The sequence below is a fragment of the Ictidomys tridecemlineatus genome, chromosome 1 (genome assembly GCF_052094955.1).
Source record: "Ictidomys tridecemlineatus isolate mIctTri1 chromosome 1, mIctTri1.hap1, whole genome shotgun sequence".
Taxonomy (NCBI): Eukaryota; Metazoa; Chordata; class Mammalia; order Rodentia; family Sciuridae; genus Ictidomys; species Ictidomys tridecemlineatus.
This window is the reverse complement of record NC_135477.1, coordinates 23,407,001-23,429,118: the sequence shown is the minus strand read 5'-3', so window position 1 is coordinate 23,429,118 and position 22,118 is coordinate 23,407,001. Positions and strand designations below refer to the sequence as shown.

The 22,118-nt window shown below is 38.3% G+C and overlaps 2 protein-coding genes across 8 annotated transcripts in view; one reads left to right on the top strand and one right to left on the bottom strand.

Moving 5' to 3' along the window:
• The first annotated feature begins 1,515 nt into the window (after window positions 1–1,515).
• Sfr1 (SWI5 dependent homologous recombination repair protein 1) lies at window positions 1,516–16,627 on the top strand. Of its 2 annotated transcripts, XM_005333587.5 has the most exons (6): window positions 1,516–1,660; window positions 1,821–1,986; window positions 3,011–3,120; window positions 3,740–4,111; window positions 5,131–5,311; window positions 14,356–16,627. In XM_005333587.5, the coding sequence occupies exons 2-6, from the start codon at window positions 1,896–1,898 to the stop codon at window positions 14,505–14,507; spliced, it is 906 nt and encodes a 301-aa protein (XP_005333644.1). In that variant the 5' UTR covers window positions 1,516–1,660; window positions 1,821–1,895; the 3' UTR covers window positions 14,508–16,627. The 2 variants fall into 2 exon arrangements, with proteins under 2 accessions (XP_005333644.1, XP_021587497.1); XM_021731822.2 differs by lacking the exon at window positions 14,356–16,627 and having other exon boundaries at window positions 1,589–1,986; window positions 5,131–5,319.
• Window positions 7,774–22,118, bottom strand: part of Cfap43 (cilia and flagella associated protein 43) — an 88,200-nt gene continuing 73,855 nt past the window's right edge. For 3 of the 6 annotated variants that reach the window (XM_040272725.2, XM_078053287.1, XM_040272726.2), the window contains 8 exons: window positions 20,816–20,923; window positions 19,155–19,241; window positions 18,391–18,479; window positions 16,638–16,851; window positions 11,287–11,451; window positions 9,790–9,870; window positions 8,961–9,114; window positions 7,774–8,779 (listed from right to left, as the gene is read on the bottom strand). In XM_040272725.2, the coding sequence (XP_040128659.2) occupies window positions 8,613–8,779; window positions 8,961–9,114; window positions 9,790–9,870; window positions 11,287–11,451; window positions 16,638–16,851; window positions 18,391–18,479; window positions 19,155–19,241; window positions 20,816–20,923 (1,065 nt within the window). In that variant the 3' untranslated portion in view covers window positions 7,774–8,612. Of the gene's footprint in view, window positions 8,780–8,960; window positions 9,115–9,789; window positions 9,871–11,286; window positions 11,452–13,172; window positions 13,333–15,624; window positions 15,738–16,637; window positions 16,852–18,390; window positions 18,480–19,154; window positions 19,242–20,815; window positions 20,924–22,118 lie in introns of all 6 variants that reach the window. The other 3 variants (XM_040272728.2, XM_040272729.2, XM_040272732.2) reach the window with 2 other exon arrangements.

The following is a 22,118-nucleotide window of genomic DNA, read 5'->3' as shown; positions in this document are numbered from 1 at the left end:
TGGAAGAAGCATTTTACCACTCCCTGGTGAATAACAAAAGGGCCAACAGTAGCCTAGGGTATTGAAGAAATTTAAAAACATGCAGAAAGTCTGACTTAGGTTGCTATTAATCACAATTAATAATCTTTTAATTCTAGTGCTTAAATTGTTCTCCATGGCAGGGTATGGAGTCTTTGCTTTCTCGCTCAATTGGGCAGTGTTCTTTCCTACTTGAAAAGTTCCATTTGAAACATACAACATCCTGTATCAGATATACCAAACTCTTCACAGTCAAATAGATTTCCGGTCACTAAAGTCACAGAGACGTTGGTTAGGCTTTATCTAAAGGTACATGAAAACTACAGGGGCTAAAATCCATTTATTTTACACTAAGTTGAGAGTGGAAAGTGGATTTCCAATTTTGTATGTAACGAGAGTAATACAAATTCAGTAAAGGGGAGTTCATTTTTTTTTTTCCTAACAACATGTACAAGTCAGAGATGGGCGTCAACAAATGCACATTTCTGAATTCAGATTTTTCTGAGTACTCATTCTGAAGCTTTGAAACTCGGGCCAAACAATCTTGTTTTAATATACCAATTCATATAAAAAACAAGTCAGAACATTTGCAAGGCAAGATGTTGTTTTTCTTTATGTAGCCAGCAAAAACACAGCTCTAGGTTGTAACTATAAAAGGATTTGGGAGCAGCTGATTTTAAGGACTCATAAAAACAACTCACCTTATGCCCCTAGGTGTAAAGAATATGCGGAGTCTGCATTGTGCTTCTATTATCAGGACAAATCATTCTGCTTTATTCAATGAGATGAACGCATGCCAGGGGATAAGTAAAGGAAAAAAATGTACATATTGAGATCTGTGGGGATCGTGGCTTCACACTAGTTAGCCAAATCCGAGATTTAGAATCAATCACAGCACCTTTTTTTTTCTTTTTTCTTTTTTAGCGCCCTTTGCCCCCTCCCCCGACCGTGTTTTTTTTTTTTTTTTTTTTGTTTTTTTTTTTTTTTTTTTTTTTTTTAGCGGGGGAAAGAGAAGAGAAAGAGTGAAAGTTTGCGTGATCCATTTCTTTAAATCAGGGACCGGTGAATAAACTTGACTGTTAGTGGCCTCTCGTGAATTCCCTTTGCCCAGGGGGAAATAACGGTTAACAAAGGAGACAAAATGAGGAGCCTCGGCTTGGACCTACCCAGTCCAATGCCGACATTTACGCTCCAAATCAGTGCATTATGTTTTCTTCGGGTCCTGTATTTACACCTGACCGCTCAGGACTCCAGTTACTTCCTTCTGGCTGCTTCTAAGCCATTATTATCAGACCTTAGTAGAATATAAAGACTCAAAATGGCCACTCGCTAAGACTGAAAACACTGGCTCCTTCAAATTCCCAACTTCCCCAGGACTCAGAAGCCACATAGCGGCCTTTCCCTCAGCCCAGCGCTCCACCCAAGTTCGCTCTCTTGGCAGTTGCGTGGCAACAGCACGTCCAACACCGGAAGCTGCGTTTTCCAGCCAAGAGCGCAGCCAACCAGGGCTCAGCAAGGGCCCTGCGCACCCCTAGCGTCCTCCTTCTGGACCCACCCAATCGTCCTCAGCGCTCATTCTCCTTCCGGTACTGCGCCACGGCAAGTTCCGTTGTCTTCATTTTAGCTCGCATTTGGCTAACTGGTAGGAAGCTACGTTCTAAGGGGTCTGAGTTTTGAGGTGGACGCAGTGGAAAACGTAGTGAGGCGACTGCTGAGTTTTGGGCAGCAAAATAAAGCTAGGAACTATCTCAGCAGAACGTGTGGGGACTCGGTGGGTTTCTGGTACGTTTGATTCTCCACAGGTTGGAACCCATCGCTGCTCTTTGGCGGTCTCTGCCCTTTGGAGCGTTTGTGAGCTGTACAGTTCGGGTCCCGCCATGTCTGAGGAAAGCAAGTGCTGTGGTGAGCGCGCAGACAAGCCCGAAATCAACCGGGAGGACGGTGCTGGGGACACAAACAAGGATGCAGGTAGGGAAGGCGGTTGACGGGGAAAAAAGGCCAGCGGAGCCGCGAAAGGGAGCGCGCCCTGCTCAGGGTAGGCCAGACGCCCAGCCCCGCCCCAGATGCCACGCGAAGCTCGTGCCCGCACGGAGTTCACCGCCCTGGAGCGCTGGGCGGGGCATAGCCGCGCGCGCCCGTCAACCCTGCCTGTCACACATCTTGGCGCCGCCCGTATGGCCGCATCTCGCCCCCTGGTGGAGGTTCGCGCCCTCGCACGCGAATATTTGGTCCTTCCGTTTCTCGCGCGGCCACGCCCCGGGGCAGGGTTGGTTGCCGGCGCAGCTGCGCGCGCATGCGGGGGAGGGGGGATGGCTGATGAGGTGGCGGGCTCCGCGGCTGGGGGGCGCCTGGGAGCTGGGCTTCGGGAGTGTGCTGTGGAGTCGTGGGGTACCGCCTTTCCTTCGACGGGGGCTCGTGTCTGGAGGAGTAGTGGGCTTTCTGCAGCCGGGGGAAGGCGGGGAGGACCCCCCCCCTCTGTTTTACCCTGCTAAAGTTGATTCCTTTGTTGGAGGAAACGGCGCGGACAGACCTCCGTTTGTTGGGCCTGTATTTCTTAGGCCCCTGGCCTAGAGGGTTAACTGGTTCTCATCACGCAGCTGGCGGGGTTCAGGATGCTTGATGGGCCCGCCGGTGTTTTTCATGTCATGATTTTGGCTGTATCTCATTCAATTATGAAGCGATCTTAATGAAATTAAGGAATTCCTGACTGGATAGTTGTTAACTCTCCCGTTTTCTTCTCCGTAATGTTGATATTTTGAGAGAGGAAAACAAGGTCTCTGAAATATATGCCAAAAAATAAAAAAAAAAGCCCCAAACAGTTTCTGTGTGGGAAACTGCAAAAGGAGCAAGATTGAATTACAACTCTATGTAGTTAGAAGTTGCTAGTTTATTTATGGGTGTTTTGTACACTATGAAAAAAGGCTGTGGTAAAAGATGAGAACTGTAACGATATGATTAATCTGATTCTCATTTTATAATTTTTCTCTTTTAGAAGAGAGCAAAGATCTCATTTCCACAATGCAAAGTTCACCAGATAAAGCTAGGACTCCACAAGACTCTGTGGATCCACCATCTCCTGATGCGGATAGTTCACAAAAAGAAGTATGACGGTCTTGGTTCTTTCAATGGATTGGTTCTGATGTTGTGGCAGTAATTGTTTTAAGTCTACTGAAGAGTGGTAATTAACATGAATTAAATGATGGTTAACAGATTTTCATTCTGAATCCATTTCACTTAGTTTAAGGTCAGGTTATTAGGATCCAAATCAGGGAAGTTTGAATCTGTACAATATTACCTTTATGAAAGTCTTTGGTGCAGTAGGTCTTTTCCTCAGTAATTCCAAAACGTCAGGAATAGTGTCAGGCCCATGCTAGGTTTTTAAAATTTTTTTTGTAGTATTGGAGTTTGAACGCAGGGCTTTGCACATGCTGGGCACGCACTCTACCACTGAGCTGCAACTCCAGCTAATACTGGGATAAATGTCTCAACACTGTTTTAGAAAGGTGTTGATCTTGCTAAGTAAGGTAAAAGAAAATGAAACTAATGGAGTGTCTGAAAATTAGACATTTTGTCATGCTTGCTTTGATGCATGGAGACAGAAAAACCAGCTAGTGGTACCTACTATAGAAATGTAAGATTGTTACTTCTAGTTGCCTTATTTTCTTTGGAAGTGTTTCTCTTGATGAATGTTTTTATTTTTAATGTCTTGTTCCCTTTTCAGCCTACAAGTGCAACAGTTACAGACAAAGTAAAGAAGACAAGAATTTCATCTAATTCTTGCAGTGTGATAAAACGTCTTAAAGTAGAGAAGAAAGAAAATGATCAGAATTTTTCAGAGAAACCGGCATCTTCAACAGTAGAAAACAGCTTGGAATCTCAAAGTTCTAAACACAAAGGCAGTGAATCTGAAGAAAATGCACAATTGAAAAATACAGTCAAGAATGTCACTGCATGTAAATCTGAGTCCGTTGATTCTGTGATTGAGAAACCTAAACCAGGATTAAATGAAGAAAAAGCACTATTGGTGAAGCAGGTTCGTGACAAAGAAGAGCTGCTTCGGAGGCTAAAACTAGTCAAAATGTATAGATCAAAGGTGAGAATTTAAGAACCATTGCATAATCATAAGTTTTTGCTTATATTGTGTAAAAGTAATTTCAAAAATAGGAAGCAAATTTATTTTAGCATAATAAATAACAGAAAAATGTCATCAGTTTAGGGTTGAGTGAGAGACCTGTAAATACCAATGAAACTTTTAAAGAAAATGTCCCAGTTTTCATTTGATAACGCAGTAGGAGATTTTCTCTAGTTTACAACCCACAGCAATATTAGATGTATCAAATGTTAGATGAAAGTATAATGGGAACAGAAGTAACTACTGACAATGAATAAAATCAAAAGTGGTCACAGTATAATAAAACATATTTTTAGTAATGATACTGTGTTTCTTCCAAGGAATTAAAATGTCTTAGGCAGTTTGTCTGAAAACAACAAAAAATATATATTAGATTTTGGGTTTTAACTCAGGTTGAATTGTATAGAACCCTGGTTCTTAGAAGGAAGAAGCCTCTATTACTTAGATAATTTCTGAAAATGTAATAATTCATGTTTCCTCAACAATGTGGAATAAATGATGGAATAACATATCATTTACTCTTTTTGAAGTTTTAGGAGTTTTCTAAACATGACTTATTTATGAAATATCAAAATGAAAAAACTTTATACATTGTCGTTTTTTGAACTTTTGGGCTCGCAGCAAAATTGGGTGGAAGGTACAGCATCTTAAGGACATAGTATAAAAGTATAACTACTATAAAAAGTGGACTATTTTTAAATGTATTATCGTTTCTCTATATAGTTTAATGATCCGGTTTTTCCCAGAGGGTAAGGTTGGCCCAGATCCTGAATAGCAGTAGAATTCAAGGGAGTGACACTATAACCATTATGCTTACAACCATTCTACCATTTGCTAGGTAAATGTTTTATTCATCCCCAGGATGATGATTGCCTTTAACTTAGATGTACATTACATTTAACAGCTTTGATTAAGTAAGTTAAAATAGCATGATCATCTGATTATTGACTTAACATTCATTGATTTGTTTTCTGTTTCAGAATAACCTGTCTCAGTTAGAGATATTAATATCAAAGTGGAGAAACTGTAGCCAGCTGTTGCTTTATGAGCTGCAGTCACTCATGTCGGAAGAGAAGAAAATAACCCTTACTCAATTGATAGACCTCTATGGGTTGGATGATACACTGCTGCATTTTAATAGAAGTGAAGAAGAATTTGCAGGTGTTTAATTCATAATTTTTTCTTGAGAAATATCTTTGAAAATGATACTTGCACATTTTAAAGGGGAGATATGCACATTAGGGCTTAGAGGAAGGTATCTTGATGACTACCAGTTTAGGACAATCTATAATTGTTTTTTTTTTTTTTTTTAGTTGTAGATGGTCACAATACCTTTACTTATTTTTATGTGGTGCTGAGGATCGAGCCCAGTGCCTCACACGTGCAAGGCATCCACTCTCCCACTGAGCCACAAACCCAGCCTTGTGAAATGTATAAATTTTTTTTTATTATTTATTTTTTAGTTGTAGTTGGACACAATAACTGTATTTCACTTATTTATTTTTATGTGGTGCTGAGGATCCAACCCAGGATCCCGCACGTGCGAGGCGAGCACTCTACTGCTGAGCCACAACCCCAGCCCAAATGTATAAATTTTAAGTTCGAAAATTCAATGTTTAGGGTAGATTTGGTAAAGAAAACTTGACATTCAAAAAAAATCATATTTAAAAAGGAATTTGGATAGTTTTGGCAACTAGTTTTAGTAAATCATTTTGCTTTTAGTAGCAAAAAGTTTTATTTTCAATGTTTAAAAATAATTCATTCTAGATGGGAACCCCAGAGGAGTTGTATTATTGTACTGCTAACCAGCCTGCCTCCATCAATCACTACTGCTTTGTAGGGTGGAGTGGTGGGAGGAGGGTCTGATTGGGGGCGGGGCCGGTGGCAGGCAGGCAGGGAGTGGTGGTGATGGTGGCTAAATGTGTCAGGGGTATCATGCTCCTGGTGGTAGTGTTGGATTGTTTTTGTTTTTTAATTTGTTCTTTTTAGATATACATGACAGTAGAGTGTACTATTTTGACATTATACATACATGGAGTATAACATTTTAATTAGATGCCATTCTTGTGGTTGAACATGATGTGGAGTTAAATTGGCTGTGTGGTCATAAGTGAACATAGGAAAATTATCTAATTCACTCTACATATTGGTAGTTAAAAAGTCCCTCTTCTAAGTTTAGGAATCTTTGTTTCCATTCATTTTCCACATCTTTTCATCTGCTGCTCTAATAGGGTTATTAAACATATGTCCAAAATTATATTGTTTTGTCTCTTGAGATTTCTCATATTCCTCCTTTAATGAAATGACTGTTTCTTAGGAAACTATGTATCATTTTCTGTATCAAGGTATCCTGGCATATGAGGTCCTTCATATTCATCTACCTTCTAGTTTCATCTGTGAAATGAACTGAGAGTGTCCATTCAGTTCGTAGTGCCTTAGTCAGAAACCCATCTTCACAGGGATGGATTTGTGCTGCCAAGTTTCACAACTGTACCTTTTCATCCTGGCTCTATGTGGAGATATGACCCAAGCTGGCCCAGTCACAGAATTTAAAATTGAGCTCAGGGAAAGAAACCTCACTTGTTTGTGGCTGGAGCTATTATATATAAACTTGGAAGCTGCAGAGCTGACATCCTTGAAGGGTGGTGTGTGCTTACTGAAGGATAGAGATAGAGATCTTTGTGAATTAGTAGTTTCTTGGTTCTAATTGCCAGTTATTCTGAAAGGTTTTTTGAATTTTTGCCTTTAGGGGCTAACAGCTTTATTTACTTGAAAAAAAGTATTTGGCTGCTAGTTGGTAAACAGTAGCCCTCCCCCAGATGTTCCTCACTTTTAACCTAGGTCCCTCCCTCTTGATCTACAAATCTTAATGTTTGGCACAGCAGGGGAACTAGGGCCCTACTCTTGCATCCATTTCAATACCATCCCCCATCACCACTACACACAAATTCCTGCCTCTGACACTGACATTGCCATTGGCATTTGTGAATCCTAGAGGACTGGCTCCAGCCTCACATGAGCCTCTCCTGGGATTTCTAGTTGGGGAGCTGTACTATTCTAGTGGCTACTAGCCGCTTCTATCACTGCTTCTCATTCGGCCTAAATGTGGCAGAGGAATTATGTTCCTGGTGGTAGTAGTGTTGATTAGCTCTTGGAGGCTGTAGCTTCCATTCTCTGGAGTCACCATTATGTGGATGCTGGTGGGAATTATAGCATGAGAGGGACTCTGGTTCTGGGAGAGCTGAGGAAATGATAATGGAATTTAAGGCATTAGCACCTAGCCCTAGCTGAGGACCCCAACAGCACAATGGGTCCTTGAGAAATAGGAGGTAGATTATGGTGGATGAATGGGGCTTATGGAATATAGTTTGAGGTCTGAAGATGCTCTTGGGTAGTCTTTTTATCGTTTTGGTGAATTTTACCTCCATTTATTGAAAACCACTGAATACCACATTTTTATAAATTAAAAAAGAGGGCTAAACCCTTGCTTTGTGCCAAATTTAAAGAGTCACCAAAATGATGGTTCAATCATTTACTTCACCATCACTATCCAGCACTAATCACTATGTGGGTGATCAATTGAACCTTAGTTGTTTTCTAAATGGATTTTTTTTCCTTGTTATTTCAGTGCTGGGTATTGAACCCAGGGACATTCTACCACTGAACTACATCCTCAGACCTTTTAATTTTTTTTTTTATTTTGAGACGGGGTCTTGCTAAGTTGCCTCAGCCTCTCAAGTTGCTAGGATTACAGGTGATAACCAATACACCCAGCCTAAATGGAAGGTTTTATAATAGCTCTCTGGCTTCACCAGCACCAGTGAATACTGGAAGTGGTAGTGTGGATTAAACTTAACCTTTAGTTTATAAATTGCAGAACAATGAAGCAGTGATATCACTTGGAGAATGTGGTCGGTGATCCCAATGGTATCACCTTGTAATGCAGCAGTTTACTGGCTGTGGAAGGATGAAGAAGTTTTCTGCCAGTTAGTGTTTTCATCATGTAATTATCATCTACATGAGTAAAATGATAAATTATTTAATGGAAATGAGAAAGCATTTTTTCCTTGTTTACTAAATGCTTATTGGATAGAGCACAAATTAGAGCTCTGTTTGAAAATTCTCAAAATATATGTCATAATTTACAAATGAGTTAAGGCTTGGAAAAAGTCAACAGTTTTATCTTTATTAATAGAATGGGGGAAAAATAAGTTTCAAATACTTTATGGTTTAAAAATCTTGTTCTTGAATAAAAACAATTTCCAGTATTTTACACATTTATTCATGCAAGACAAAAATTTATATGCTAATTAAGGCTAAAATTAAACAATTTGCTATTGAAAACCTGCAGCTAAGAGGTGACTAATTTAAGTTTCCCAATATGAAAGAAAAAGAAATCATTTTACTCAAATGAATTGATTTTTGCAATAATTAGTTTGGCTTTGTTTTTCTTGCTAGCCTTTTACATTTGAACAAGAGCAGGAAATGTTTTCATCCTTAATCTTTCAACTTCTGCTTGTAGTATTGAAATCTGTTCAGCCTGTTGTTTTGAAATATTTGTCAGCTTCTGTTGTTGCACCATGTTTTTATATCGTTCTTTGACAATCTTTTCACAAGTCAGTTGCGTCCCTATCCCAAAAGTGAAGAAGGAAGGAATAAGTTGGATTATTATTAATGCTTTAGGGTATAGGAACAGCACTCAAGTCAGTGTATGGAAGAAACACTGGTAGCTTTATAACTATTCTTATAAAGTTTTCAGGAGTATAGACTTTAAAGAAAATCTATTGTTGATTAAAGGGAAAAAGCTTACCCATTGCATTGCAGATGTCTTTTCTCTCTGACACAGCTACCAACTCTTCTCGTAGATTGCAGCTTAGAGTGTAATTTGCTACATCTTTTTGATTACTGAATTTTTCCAATTTTTTGAGTAGTTTTTTGCAGTTTTCGACATTCTTTTTGTGGGTCTGAAAGTTTTATTCCCATGAAGCCCCACAAAGTAATTTTGAAAAAAAATGTAATTTATATATTAAAAAAGTTATTATCACTAAGATAACATCTTACACCATATCCCCAGTGCCCGGTGTACTGTCCATCCCTAGTAGTCACTCAAATTATTTGTTTAAAGATATTTAAAAAACCTTTTGTATGTTCTTAAAAATGAGATAATTTTTGAGATTACTTTGTTTTCATATTACATGTACTACATAATCAAAATTAAGCATTTGTTTTTCAGTTAAGACAAAGCTTTTATTTACAATGCTAAGGAAAATTACCAACACTTACAATATGTCCCCAGAGGTTAATTTTAATCTTTAAAAATGTGCTTCAGGGCTGGGGTTGTGGCTCAGTGGTGGCATGCTTGAGGCCCTGGGTTCAATCCTCAGCACCACATAAAGATAAATAAATTAAGGTATTTATTTAATTGTCCATCTGCTTTAGTCTGTGCCACTGGTTATGGTCGCCACTGTTTATGGCTGCAAAGACACTATTATTCAGAGACCTGTAATTACTTTGAAAACTGGGAAATAAGCAAGGTTTTGTTAGGTTTTGTCGGAGTTCATAATTGAAACACTGATTCCTTTGCTCAAAGAATCCACACAACTCTTGGGTTTACAGTGATCAATATCATTGAGACTTACCTTATCTATAACTTGAATGGTTTGCTCCATTATTCCAATCTGAATAGCAATCAGAGTCTCGTAGTTCGATTCATTTAGGTACTTCAAGAGGGGAAAAAAAAAACCCACAAATAAGGATATTTTTTCTTTCAAATAAGGATATTTTTTCTTTCTTTGAATGGATAAATACATAAAGAGTGAACCCAGAGGCCCTCTACCAATGAGCCACACTCCCAGGTCCTTTTATTTTATTTTGGGACAGTGTCTTTGCTACGTTTCTGAGGCTAGATCTTCTTGCCTCAGCCTCCCCGGTTACCGGGATTATAGGAGTGTACCACTATTTCAGACCTTATTCTGAAAATTATTGTTTTGATATTGAGTTGATTGAGTCAATTTTCTTTCAGCTCATCAAACAAGTTACCCACATTAACAGTGTTCCAGTTAAAGATACTGAGGGAAATTAAAAAAAGGACATGTAGCATGACCTACTCTTCAAAAAAACGAGAAGATAGAGATTTATGCAAATTTACAGCATTTTTCCACACTTACGAAATTAAGAGAGGCTTTACAAGGAGGTGATGTTTAAACAAAACATGGGAAAAGTGGTAGGTTTGGGATGTTAAAATTAAAAAAAAGAATGTCTTTCCAGATAGAAGAATTGGTATGAGCAAAGACACAGAGGTAGAAGCCTAAAAAAAAATTGGTACTCCATTTGATTTGAGAGTACTAATAGTAGGAAATGAGATTAATACCCAGAACTGATAGTGGTATACCGAGGAGCTATCAGTAGGGAATAAAACAGAATTTGAGGGAAGTCACGGATGGAGGGTTAGATCCAGAGAGCTTAGATTCAACTTTAAATGTGATCACTGTTAGAAACATAGAGGTGGATCCTCAAAGGAGAGGACATGGGGGAAAATAGTGCTAAGGCTGATTTTTTTTTCTTCTCCTTTCTCTCTCTTTGTGTAACTGGGGATTGAACCCAGGAACCCAGGGGTGCTATGCCACTGAGTTACATCTCCAAGTCCTTTTTATTTTTGAGATAGGATCTTGCTGAGTTTGTCATGCTGGCCTCCAACTTGGGGTTGGGGTCCTCTTGCCCCAGCTCTTCAAATTCAGGAATGTTTTACTATGCCCCAGACTAAGGCACACTCTTAAAGAATGACATTAGAGGAAAAGGAGGAGAAAATGGGGGTCATACAAGGCAAAGGAATGAGTAATTAAGGTGGTCAAATGCTACAAAGAATTGAAGGCTGATAGAGACTGGGAAAAAAAAGCCCTGGATTTAACAAATAGGAAATCTTTAGTGAACTATAAGAGAACTGTGCTACTGAATGGGTCATGAAGATGTGTAGGCAACTACTGGAAGAAAAATAACTCATTCACATATTCACCTAGGAAAGACTTCTAGCTCAGAATATACTTGACATCATGGAGGCTTCTTATTAAATGCCAGTTAAATGAACAAATGTATGAATGGATAAAATTAAAACTGTGTAGAGGGCAGGGAGAACTTGCCTTTTGACGCTGTCTTGAAAAAAACAGCATCTGAATATCCCAGGCCTTCTGATTTAGGTCTTCCATTTCCATCTCCATTTTCTTATGTTCCCACTCAATTTGATATATTCCTTTGTGTACCTCTTTACTTTCCATCATGCTAGCAACTTTCTTTTGACCTTGAGTCTTAAAAAAAAATTATTTAATATTCATATAACATGATTCTGCATGCAAAATTATGGAAGATTTGAAGTTGAATGTTATTCTCAGAAAATACTTGAATCACAGAGATAATTCTCTTAATGTGGTGCTGAAGATTGAACCTAGGGCAAGTGCTCTACCACTGAGCCACTACCCCAGCCCTAATTCCATCTTTATAAAAAAAACTTAGTCAAAATCTGATCACTTACAGTGACTAAATAGAAGGGACAGAAACATTTAATAAAGTTGATTTTAGACATGCCCTCTCATCTGATGTCTTGGAATAGCAGTCCCACCCCACCCCCCCCTTTCCTTTGAATTACCTATATGAAATTCAGGAAAAAAAAAATTTTGGTACCAGGGATTGAACCCAGGGATGCTTAACCGCTGAGCCCTATCTCAAACTTGCTAAATTGATAAGGGCCTCACTGAGTTGCTGAAACTGGCTTTGGATTTGTCATCTTCCTGCCTCAAGCCTCCCAAGTTCTTGGGATTATGTATGTTCGCCACCACACCTGGCAAATTCAGGAAATTTTTAAAGAAATTATTCTCCAAGACTGCTAATAATAAAACAATGGTGTTTCTAAGACAATTAACATTCTTGTATTAATTTAAGATTTTACGTTTTTCTCTTTTCCAGTCTAGCTGTTCAAAGGTCATACCATCTCTCTTTTCTATTACTTTCATCTTCTGATTGTAGTCTGGGCCTCTCATTTCCTTACTTTCCGTGACCTTTTCTCCCTTGCACTTCAGCTGGCTACCTCCCATGGTCATACCTCTGATATTTATCATCAATAGCTCCAAAATGTAAAGTTAAAACATTTTTTCAGAACACTGTTTCTCAACTGGGCGAAACATCCCTTCATCAGGGGACAATGTGCTTATGCTATGCCTAGAGACATTTCTGGTTGACACAACTGGAGGGGTTACTATAGGTACCCAGTAGGTAAAGGCTGTGCATGCTGCTAATTATCCTGCAGAGTGCAGAGCCGTCTTCTGCAACAAATAACCTTCTGGCCTCAGATGTTTGGAGCGCCAGGCCTGAGACGATACTTTAGAGCTACTTCTCCCGTGTGCTTTCCATCAGTCATCTTTTTTGTAGGATGCAGTTATAGACACTATCTTCACTTTACTGTTTTATATTATTTGACCTTTACCAATTGGTGAAGACAGACCTTGCATCAGCAATCTAACTTTATAACTTATGGCATTAGAAAAAGAACAAACTAATCCAAGGCCATCAAGAAGATTAGAACAGAAAGTTGGTTCTTGGGGAAAAATAATTAACAGAATTGGCAAAACTTTAGCTTGAATAGGAAAAACCAAAAACTCAATTATCCAAAATTAGAAATGTAATCAGAGACATTATTAAACGCTACTTAAATTACAGACTAATGAAAATTACATTAACAGTGAATAAAACTATGCCATGTTAGAATGAACATTTAACTCCATGTCTTAACGTATTATCTGTGGAAGTTTTAAAAAATACTCATACCTGGAGATAGGATCTATGCACAGGTTATTCTAATGTGCAGCAACTGTTATGATTTATCACGGATTATCAGGATTAAAATTATTTGTCATGGGGCTGGGGATGTGGCTCAAGCGGTAGCATGCTCATTTTGATCCTCAACACCACATAAAAATAAAGATAAAAAATTTATTTGTCCTGGAAATGAGGGAATAATGTAAAGTATAACTACCCGAATTACAGAATTCAAGTCTTCAATTATGGTCTTATTCATGAGAATTGCATCAGAATACTCCAGGATTAGTTGGAAATTCTCTAGTTCTACTTGTCCTTGCTTAAGAAGAATTTGGATGGTCAAATTCAACTGGAATTTCACTTTCTCGTCCTGTAATCTAAATGGAAATAGGCTTTAAATAAGTAGGTATAGTACATTTACATATCAAATTTAATATAAAATTCAGATCAGCTAAAAGAACATCCTGGAGATTAGTGTGAAGAATATTTTCCCAAGTGATTAGCTTTCCTGGACACCCCAGTGATACTTCATCCTACTGATTTGCAATATAATTGAATTGTTCAGAGAATACTATGGAAGAAATATATCCACAAATTTCTACTCTAGGATTAAGAAAAGATGGTAGGATTTTGATTGTAATAAAAATAAAGTTAAAGCCAGGCATAGTGGTGCATATCTGTAATCCCAGTGATGGGGGAGCCTGAAGCAGGAAGATTGCAAGTTCGAGGCCAACCTCAGCAACTTAGCAAGATCCTGTCTCAGAATAAAAAATAAAAAGGACTAGGGATGGAACTTAGTGATAAAGACCCTTGGGGTTCATTCCTAGTGCAATGAATAATAAAAATGAAAATATAGAGATGCTGCCAAGTGTTTAGAGTCCATTAAAGTTGACTATTGATTTCTGATACTGTACTAACAATATTTAATCCATGTTCTACTTATCAAATCTAATTGTGCAAAATTCATATTTCTCCCGGTAGTCTAGAAGTCTAGATCTAAAAATGGTGAATGATGATAAATTTGGGAATATCAGAGATGAAATTTATCCATGAAGTCATCAATATGGCCTTTTTTTTCCCTTAAGTTACAGATGGACACATTGTTTTACTTTATGTGGTGCTGAGGATCCAACCCCGTAACCCAGTGTCTCACGCATGCTAGGCGAGCTCTCTACCTCTGAGCCACAACCCCAGCCCTCAGTGTGACCTTTTGAAGCAGGGACTTAAGAGTATGCAAATCACTCAATAAAAAACAACACTGTCCCTGAAAAACATGGAGCTGGGAGGTGTCTGTGTGGTCACTGCTTGGACATGTGCTTAATGTTCCACATAGTTTTATGTCTTAATCCCCCACACACTGAAACAAGTCTTATGTGACAAAATGTGCTCTTTTCACTTAGGCAATAGAGCAGAGACCCTGCGCCTGTTGGAAGGAAGAGTAGGCACAGATCTCTACCATATCGGCCTAGGAACTGAATACCTTGGCTCAAAGACTCAAAGAGTAAAAGAAATAAGATCAAAAATCAATAAATGGGATGGACTCAAACTTTAAAAAGCTTCTTCACAGCAAAGGAAACAATGTGAAGAGAGAGCCTACAGAATGGGAAAAATTTATCACATTCAACTCAGAGCATTAATCTCCAGGATACATAAAGAACTTTAAAAATTTAACACCAAAAAAACCCCAAAAACCCCCAAATAACCCTATCAATAAATGGGCTAAGGAACTGAACAGACGCTTCACAGAAGAAGAAACACAATCAACAAATATATGGAAAAAATATTATAACATCCTAGCAATTAGAGAAAAGCAAAACTACACTGAGATTACATCTCATCCAGTAAGAATGGCAATCATCAAGAATACAAGCAACAATAAATGTTGGCGAGGTACACTCAAATATTGCTGGTGGGACTGCAAATGGGTGCAGCTACTATGGAAGCAGTATGGCCATATCTCAGAAAACTTGGAATGGAACCACCATTTGACCCAGTTACCTCACTCCTAGGTTTATACCCAAAAGACTTAAAATCAGCAGCCTACTACAGCGACACAGCCACATCAGTGTTTGTAGCAGCTAAACTATGGAATCAACCTAGGTACCTTTCAACAGATAAAAGAAATTGGTATATATACACAATGGAATATTCCTTAGCCTTAAAGAAGAATGAAATAATGGCATTTGCCAATAAATGGATGCAACTGGAGAATATTCTGCCAAGTAAAATAAGCCAATCCCAGAACCAAAGGCTGATACTAATTCACAACAAGGGGATGGTGGGGGAGAATAGTGGTATTCAGGAGTGGAGGGGGAGGGGAGGGGGTGTGGGGTTGGAATGATAGTAGAAAGAATCTGACATTATTACCCATGTGCATAAATGATTTACGTGACTTGAGTAACTATATCATGTATAACCAGACAAATGAGAAGTTATACTCATATATGTTTTATGTGCTAAAATGCATTCTCATGTATAAGTAATTAGAGTAAATTTACAAAATGTGCTCTTTAGTATAGAAATTTTCAACCCAGTGCTAGGATTGAAAGGGATTCAGATGGATGGGTTTGCACAGATTTGAACAGCCAGTAGGCATTTTCCCCATGAGCACTGCCACCTGAGACAGCTCAAGACTGAATAGGTAAACCTGAATGAGAGGTTCGCATTACAGGAGGAGTTCATGGAACACTTTTTCAATCTCGCGCTGCACATGTTCATCATCCTCAACTCTCTTCCGGAGGAAAGCCATCATTTCAACTAAGCCAGCTGCCTTCTGCTTCACCTGAAGAAACCCAACAGCAAACTTTTGACTTCAGAAAACATACATCTTTAATTTTGTTTTAAAAAATCACCAAATCTTAACAAGTCCATCTTTCTAAGATTAAAAAGAATTTAAATTCCTGCCATTATGTAGTAAAAGGTGTGTAAAACTTGGCGGGGCACATTCCATGAAAATTTTGAAGTGTATAGAATTGGCTTCTTGCTGAAAATCAAGTATGCAAGCAACTGGAATTTTCTTATATCTTTTTGACATTTGTTCCCTTAGATAAAATTGTCAGATCATAGATACTTCAACAAAAATAAGCCAGCCTGATTATGTGGCACTAAGGTAGGAATCTGGGGAGGGGAGGAGGAAGCCCCTTGAGCATCAGCAAGAGAAAGGATTCTTTCCCAGGATTCATACTCTAAAAATTTCCATCCTTTGCTACATCTTTTCTAGAAAAACTATATAAAGTTGGTCTAGTAAGCTTAATAAACTCTAGTCTGCAAAACAGGGTCAGCTGTAAGAGTGCTATCCAACAGAAATGAAATGTGAGCCATAGCCATTTAAAAGTAAAATGAAACAGATGAACTTAAATCTGTATGAAAAACATTGAGACATTTCTCCTTCCCCCCCCCCAATAAACTAAATCTTATAAATGTATTTTCCACCTTCAGCACATCTCAATTAGGACTGGCCACATTTATTTCAAGTGCACAATAACCACACATCACTAGTGGCCCAGTTTTGGATAGTGTAGATCTATAAACCTGCTTGAGGCCCTTGATAGCATCAAAGTTAATATTTTACTTCGTTATTTTATTGATATCATTAGCTTTTCTGTATGCATTGGTCAATGATACTATATAGTTGATATTAGTATATTAAGAATAAAGTGAAATAAAAAATGATATTACATACTTTGTGTTCATTTTCAACTTTTGCTCGTCTGGTTGCACAGAAATGATCCCAGACTGAAGGGTCCAAGCCTTCTGGCATGTTGTTAATATTATCCAACTCATCCATGGCTTTCATTAAGTGGGCAAAAGTGTCCTTATTCAACTTGCCAGATCCCGGTCGTTCTCCAAATGGGGTACTACTGGCTGCCTCTGTGTGTGCTTTCTGTTTGTGAATCCTGGTATTAGCAAGAAAAGCCTGTCAACCTTTCACATTCTCTCGAGTCACAACAACAAAATCATTATAAAATAATATTGTCAGCCTAGGCTCATAGGACATACTGCATGGCAATTTTCGTGGGCACATTAGTCCAAAGAGAGAAGCACCCACTTTGTTCTTCCATACTCTGGGTCCCCAGATGTGACCCTAGACTGGACTACAGATGACTAACTTGTCAGTTCTGGCAGCATTACTTTTTCGGGGAAACTTTCAGGCTAAGCAATGCCCATGGGAGTGTGGGTGGTCTTTGGGTCTGTCTGGCAAATCCTCTGCTGATATCCTTTTTTGCAGTAGATATGCTTAGATCTGTGTGAACTGGGGAAGTGTCTCTTATCCACGTAAACATATTAGCTTTGTTTCCCTGTACTGCAGCAGGCACCCTTGTAATCCACAGTGAGACTGGTGTTGCTATCCCAACTCTTAGATAGGAAAGTTCGGCCCTGGAAGAAGCTGTTGGCCCACAGGTAGCTTCAGGTCTGATAGATGGGTGACTTAGGGACTTAAAATCTATTAGTTAACAAAGCTTGTGCTTTCTCCATTGTTGCCTCCTGACAGGTAGCAGGTCTCACTGCTTTCTTCACAAGGAAAGGGTATGTACTTGGGCTTGTGATAACATATCTTTTTAAAAATAGGGAAACCAGGACATGAGTGAAACAGGTAAAATCTCAGACACAAATTAGTCTACTCTTGTGACAAACTTCATGAGTTTTAGACTACAAATCAGCAAAATATAATTCTAAGGCTACTCAGTTAAAGCGAGGGGGGCTATTTATAATCCTGGGGATTGAACCCAGGATCTTGTGTATTCTAGGCAAGTACTCTACCACAGAGCCATATCCCAGCCTAGAACTCTTGATAATCACTATTTTCAACCATTTATACTGGCATTTTTTCCCCCAAACTTTGTTCAGAGCATAATCACATAATCTGAAGAAAAGAAATGTCTGATCATGTAAGTTTGAAAAACACTGCTTATTCTTATACTTGGAGATCCAAAGGCCAATAATAATCTCTGAGAGGTTCTGCAGTAAAGGATACTGTTTTAACTTTTTTTTTTTTTTAATCTTGTATTTTCCCCAATTTATGTAGTCCTGGAAACCTGTTAGGTGCAAATCCAACTCATACCATCAGGGGCTGGTATTTGTTGGAACACATCTTGGGGGAAAAAACAGTTTATGAACTTTTATGCTATCTATGACTCAAGAGGAACGACTTTCATGAGTGAAAGACACTTAATGCACTTGCGACACTTATGTAATTACCTTGCTTACGTAGAAATTTTTATTTTTAAATAATGAAAAGGAATATATTATACTTGATTTCCTTTCCTTAAGATGTAGGCATAATCTCAAAAAATGCTGAATTATGATCAAGATGAACATCTTTCCCTAAAAGTTACACTGACAATTTCTGAGAGAAAAAGGCAAAATCTTATAATCCTCCTCTTCATTTAAAGGCCTTTCTTTTTTAGAAACATAATAGCAAAGGAGAAACAAACCTTGGTCGGCGTTTAAAAAGTTTGTAGAGTAGATCCACCTGATGACTGGGAATTTCAGAAAATTCCTTTTTAAAGCTTCGATCCAGAACCTAAGGATAAACACATCATTGCAAGAATGTAACTTTATTCAGAAAACTTTTTTTGTTGACAATATTCTTTAAAATACAGGTTGTAGCACTTTGATGTTAAAAATCCACAAAAACTTTTTTTATAAAATTGAAGATGATTCACAGTGCAAGTATTTCCCAAAGATCTTTTTTTGAATAGGAAGCACCTCAGTGTATTAAAAATGTTATTTCATATGAGAGGTCTTAGAAATCATTCATAAGTTTTCCAAAATAATATTTATTGACAAAACATGCAAGTTTCTCTATTTTCTTCTATTCCATCTCCTTCCATTCCATTCTGCTGTCTTTTTTTGTGCTATCCTATCCCATTCTTTTGCATTAGAAAGCTGCTGGTCAGACCTACTAAACTGATTTCATAACCAACTAAAGGATACTGCACTCTTAAGTTTGAAAAGCCCTGGAAGTTCAATGATCTCCCTGTTTTTTGCATAAAAGAAATCTTAGATGAGAGAAGTTTACAAAAATTCTTTTTTCAGATTTTCAGAAGTGTTCAATGGCACAAAATGAAGTTCATTCATATATGGTAATTATAGTTGGAGAGAAATCTACAAGAGAGTTATATGTCATTCAGCTTTCCTCTAATCCCAAGAGCAACAACTCAACTGCATTATCAGTTGGTGAGACAATGATTCTCACCTTGTCTTCTGCCATTAAGTTGTCATAGTGCTCCTTAAATGCATCCAGTTCTTCTCTAGATTTCTGGATGGCTTCCGAAGTCTGGTTCTAGAATAACAGCAGGAGTAGTTAATTGAAACTGGAGACTTCAGTATAAAACTACAGGAGATTCAAAGATGAATAAAGAATTTTCTAGTACAAAGTAAAGGTGCCGTGTAGCATCTGTTACAGAAAACTTTTATAGAAGGAAGTAAACCATTTGGAGACTTGAACAAACCTCCAGTCACCTGTTCCTAAGGACAGTCAGCATTGTGTAAGTGCATAAGCGTCAGTGACAGAGTGTGTGGATGAGGAAAGTGCGCAGGTTTGAGAGTTCCGTGGACCTGGGTTCTGAGACTGAACGTAAATATGGACAATGGCCAGCCATATGTAGAAACAGAACTCTGACCCACTGCAGCAAACACCTGGCAAACTAAACCAAAACCTTTGCAGTGATTGCCCCACACTGTCAGGACTTGGTCAGTAATTGCCAGCTGTTTAACTTTGGTACCTACTTCCAACTCAGGATCATCTAGAGAGGGCCAAATTTGTTCCCCCAAACCAGGTGGCTTCTAATTGGTTTGCCTGTGCCAACAACATCCAGCCAGGTGTGCTTGTGTCTTCCCTGCTTCCATCCTATGTCTTTCCTGCTCCCCTGCCTGCCTTCCAGACTTGTCAGCCAAAAGCTAGTGATGGCAACCATTCTGCTATGCCAAGCTCAGAATAAATAGCCTCTGCTTATTCTCATTTGGGTGGCCTTCATCTATTTCCACAGTTCATTTCCTGCTCTATAACTTAACCACTGGATGACTGAGGCATGTTACCAGCTCACAGAGACAGTCTTTCTCATTTGTGAAAGAAACCTAGTATCATGCAGGGTTGTTCTGAGGAGGGATATATATATATATATATATATAGACATTTGTTGTTTAATAGACTCTTAGAAAAAAGTACATATTTCATTTATGATACAATAAGTCACACATTCACAAATTTGCGTTGTTAATACTAACATCTGTCAAAACTTACTGTGTAATAAACATTTTGTATCCTATTTATGGTTGTGTTTAGATGGTTTTCAGAATATGAGCTAACCCAATACTCTTCCATGCTTAGTGAATTTTAAGAGTGCCAAGGCCAGCCTGGGCAACTTAGTAAGGCTGTGACTCAAAATTTTTAAAAAAAATTTAATGGTTGGGGATATAATATGGTGGTAGAGCCCTTGCCTAGTATGAAGCCCTGGGTTCAATTCCTAGTACAGCAAATAAATAAACAGAATTGAAAACAAAAAAGAGCATCCAGTGGTCCAGGGAGAACAATGCTTCCTGAAGAATGGCTTGCAAGCAGCTTAAAATGTTCTAGGTCCCATAGTCAATGGCTTAAAGTTGTGCTTTCAACCATGAACCTCATTTTACAAACCACTTCATATGAAGCCTACATGGTTCTTTTGACTAAATGATTCCAGAAGCTAGATCAGATAACTATTAACAAATTTGAATGGGTACTTTTCACCTGGCCCTGGAGCAAAGTCTTAGACAGGGGTCAAGGACTGCTCGAGGTTAAGAAGGTCTGGGAGCTCTTGCTAAACAAGGAGCAGGGCTGTCAGGAAAGCCTGGCACTCAGGGATCAGGCTCTGTACTTACTTTCTCCTGCTGCTTCCTTACAAGGTAGTTGTTCAGGAAAATTTCTCTGGAGGTTAATTCCTCTTCCAACAGTAGAGAAAACACAAGGTTATTTATTTTCAATTCCTCCTGTAAAAATATTTTAAAAGGTGTGTTTCTGTGTGTGTGGGGGGGTTATGATTGATACTCCTGAGAAAAGACTACTAATGGTCATAGACTTGACTCAAACAAGTTCATGACATATACATAAGAAAACTCTTAAAATAAAAAGAATAGAGACTTAACAGTATCTGGTTATTTTTCTTTCATCATTTCATTATAAGGTAAAACATACAGAAAAATACACAATGTGAACTCATAGTTTAATGAATTATTATAAGGGCCAACATCATATATCATAAGCACTCAATTCAAGAAATAGAATTTTGCCACCCTAAAAGCTCCTTACAGGTGTTCCCATCAAAATCTCAACTCCACTACTAACCAGTGCTTTGACTTTCATAATAACAACCTCTCTGAAGCTTAAGTGTGCTTATTTAGACACTACAGTATAACCTGTCCATTAAAATTTTTTTGTCATGTCTTCTAAATCTCTTATAATCTTCATGTCCCCTTTCCCTTTCTTTCCTCACAATTCATCTGTAGTAACTGGGAGCTTGTCATTCCACCTCGCCTTCGTTTTACCCAGTGCATACTCCTGGTTCTTCAGCCTTTGTATTTCCTGAAAATTGGCAGCTGGATCCAGAGGCCTGATGAGAACCAGCTTTGGTCCTTTTGGAAGACCATAGGTGATACTATGGTCTGTGATCAGGAGACACAATATCTGGTCATCATTCTATAATGATCAAAGCTGTAGTTGCTCAATGCCTAGGTCCATAGATTCAACAAGAGTTGAAAATGGTAATAGTCTGTTTTAACTTTCCGTTTTCACTTATTAATTGAAATATTTTCCTAGAGAGTGCTCCTACTTATGTATTGTTTGGTTACCTGAGGGCACAGTTCATATACGAAAGGCCAAATAGATACTTTATGCTTTCCTTTATTAGTTTTATATGAGAATTGGTTATCATCCTCTGAAGATAACCAATTGGCATTTTCTGTTTAAAAAAAATCCCAAATTTGTGAATTTAAACAAATTTGATGGGTTTCATTTAATTGCAATTATATCTTCTTTGAATCTTAAATGTTCTCATTTAAAGGAGATGTATGTGGGTGGCTCTTGAATCCTTTGGATATTATCTAGTAGTCTGATAGTACCCTTTTTATCTTGTACAACTAGGTGTTCTAACTAGTTGCAACCTAGGTGTAGCTGTTTTTTCAAAAT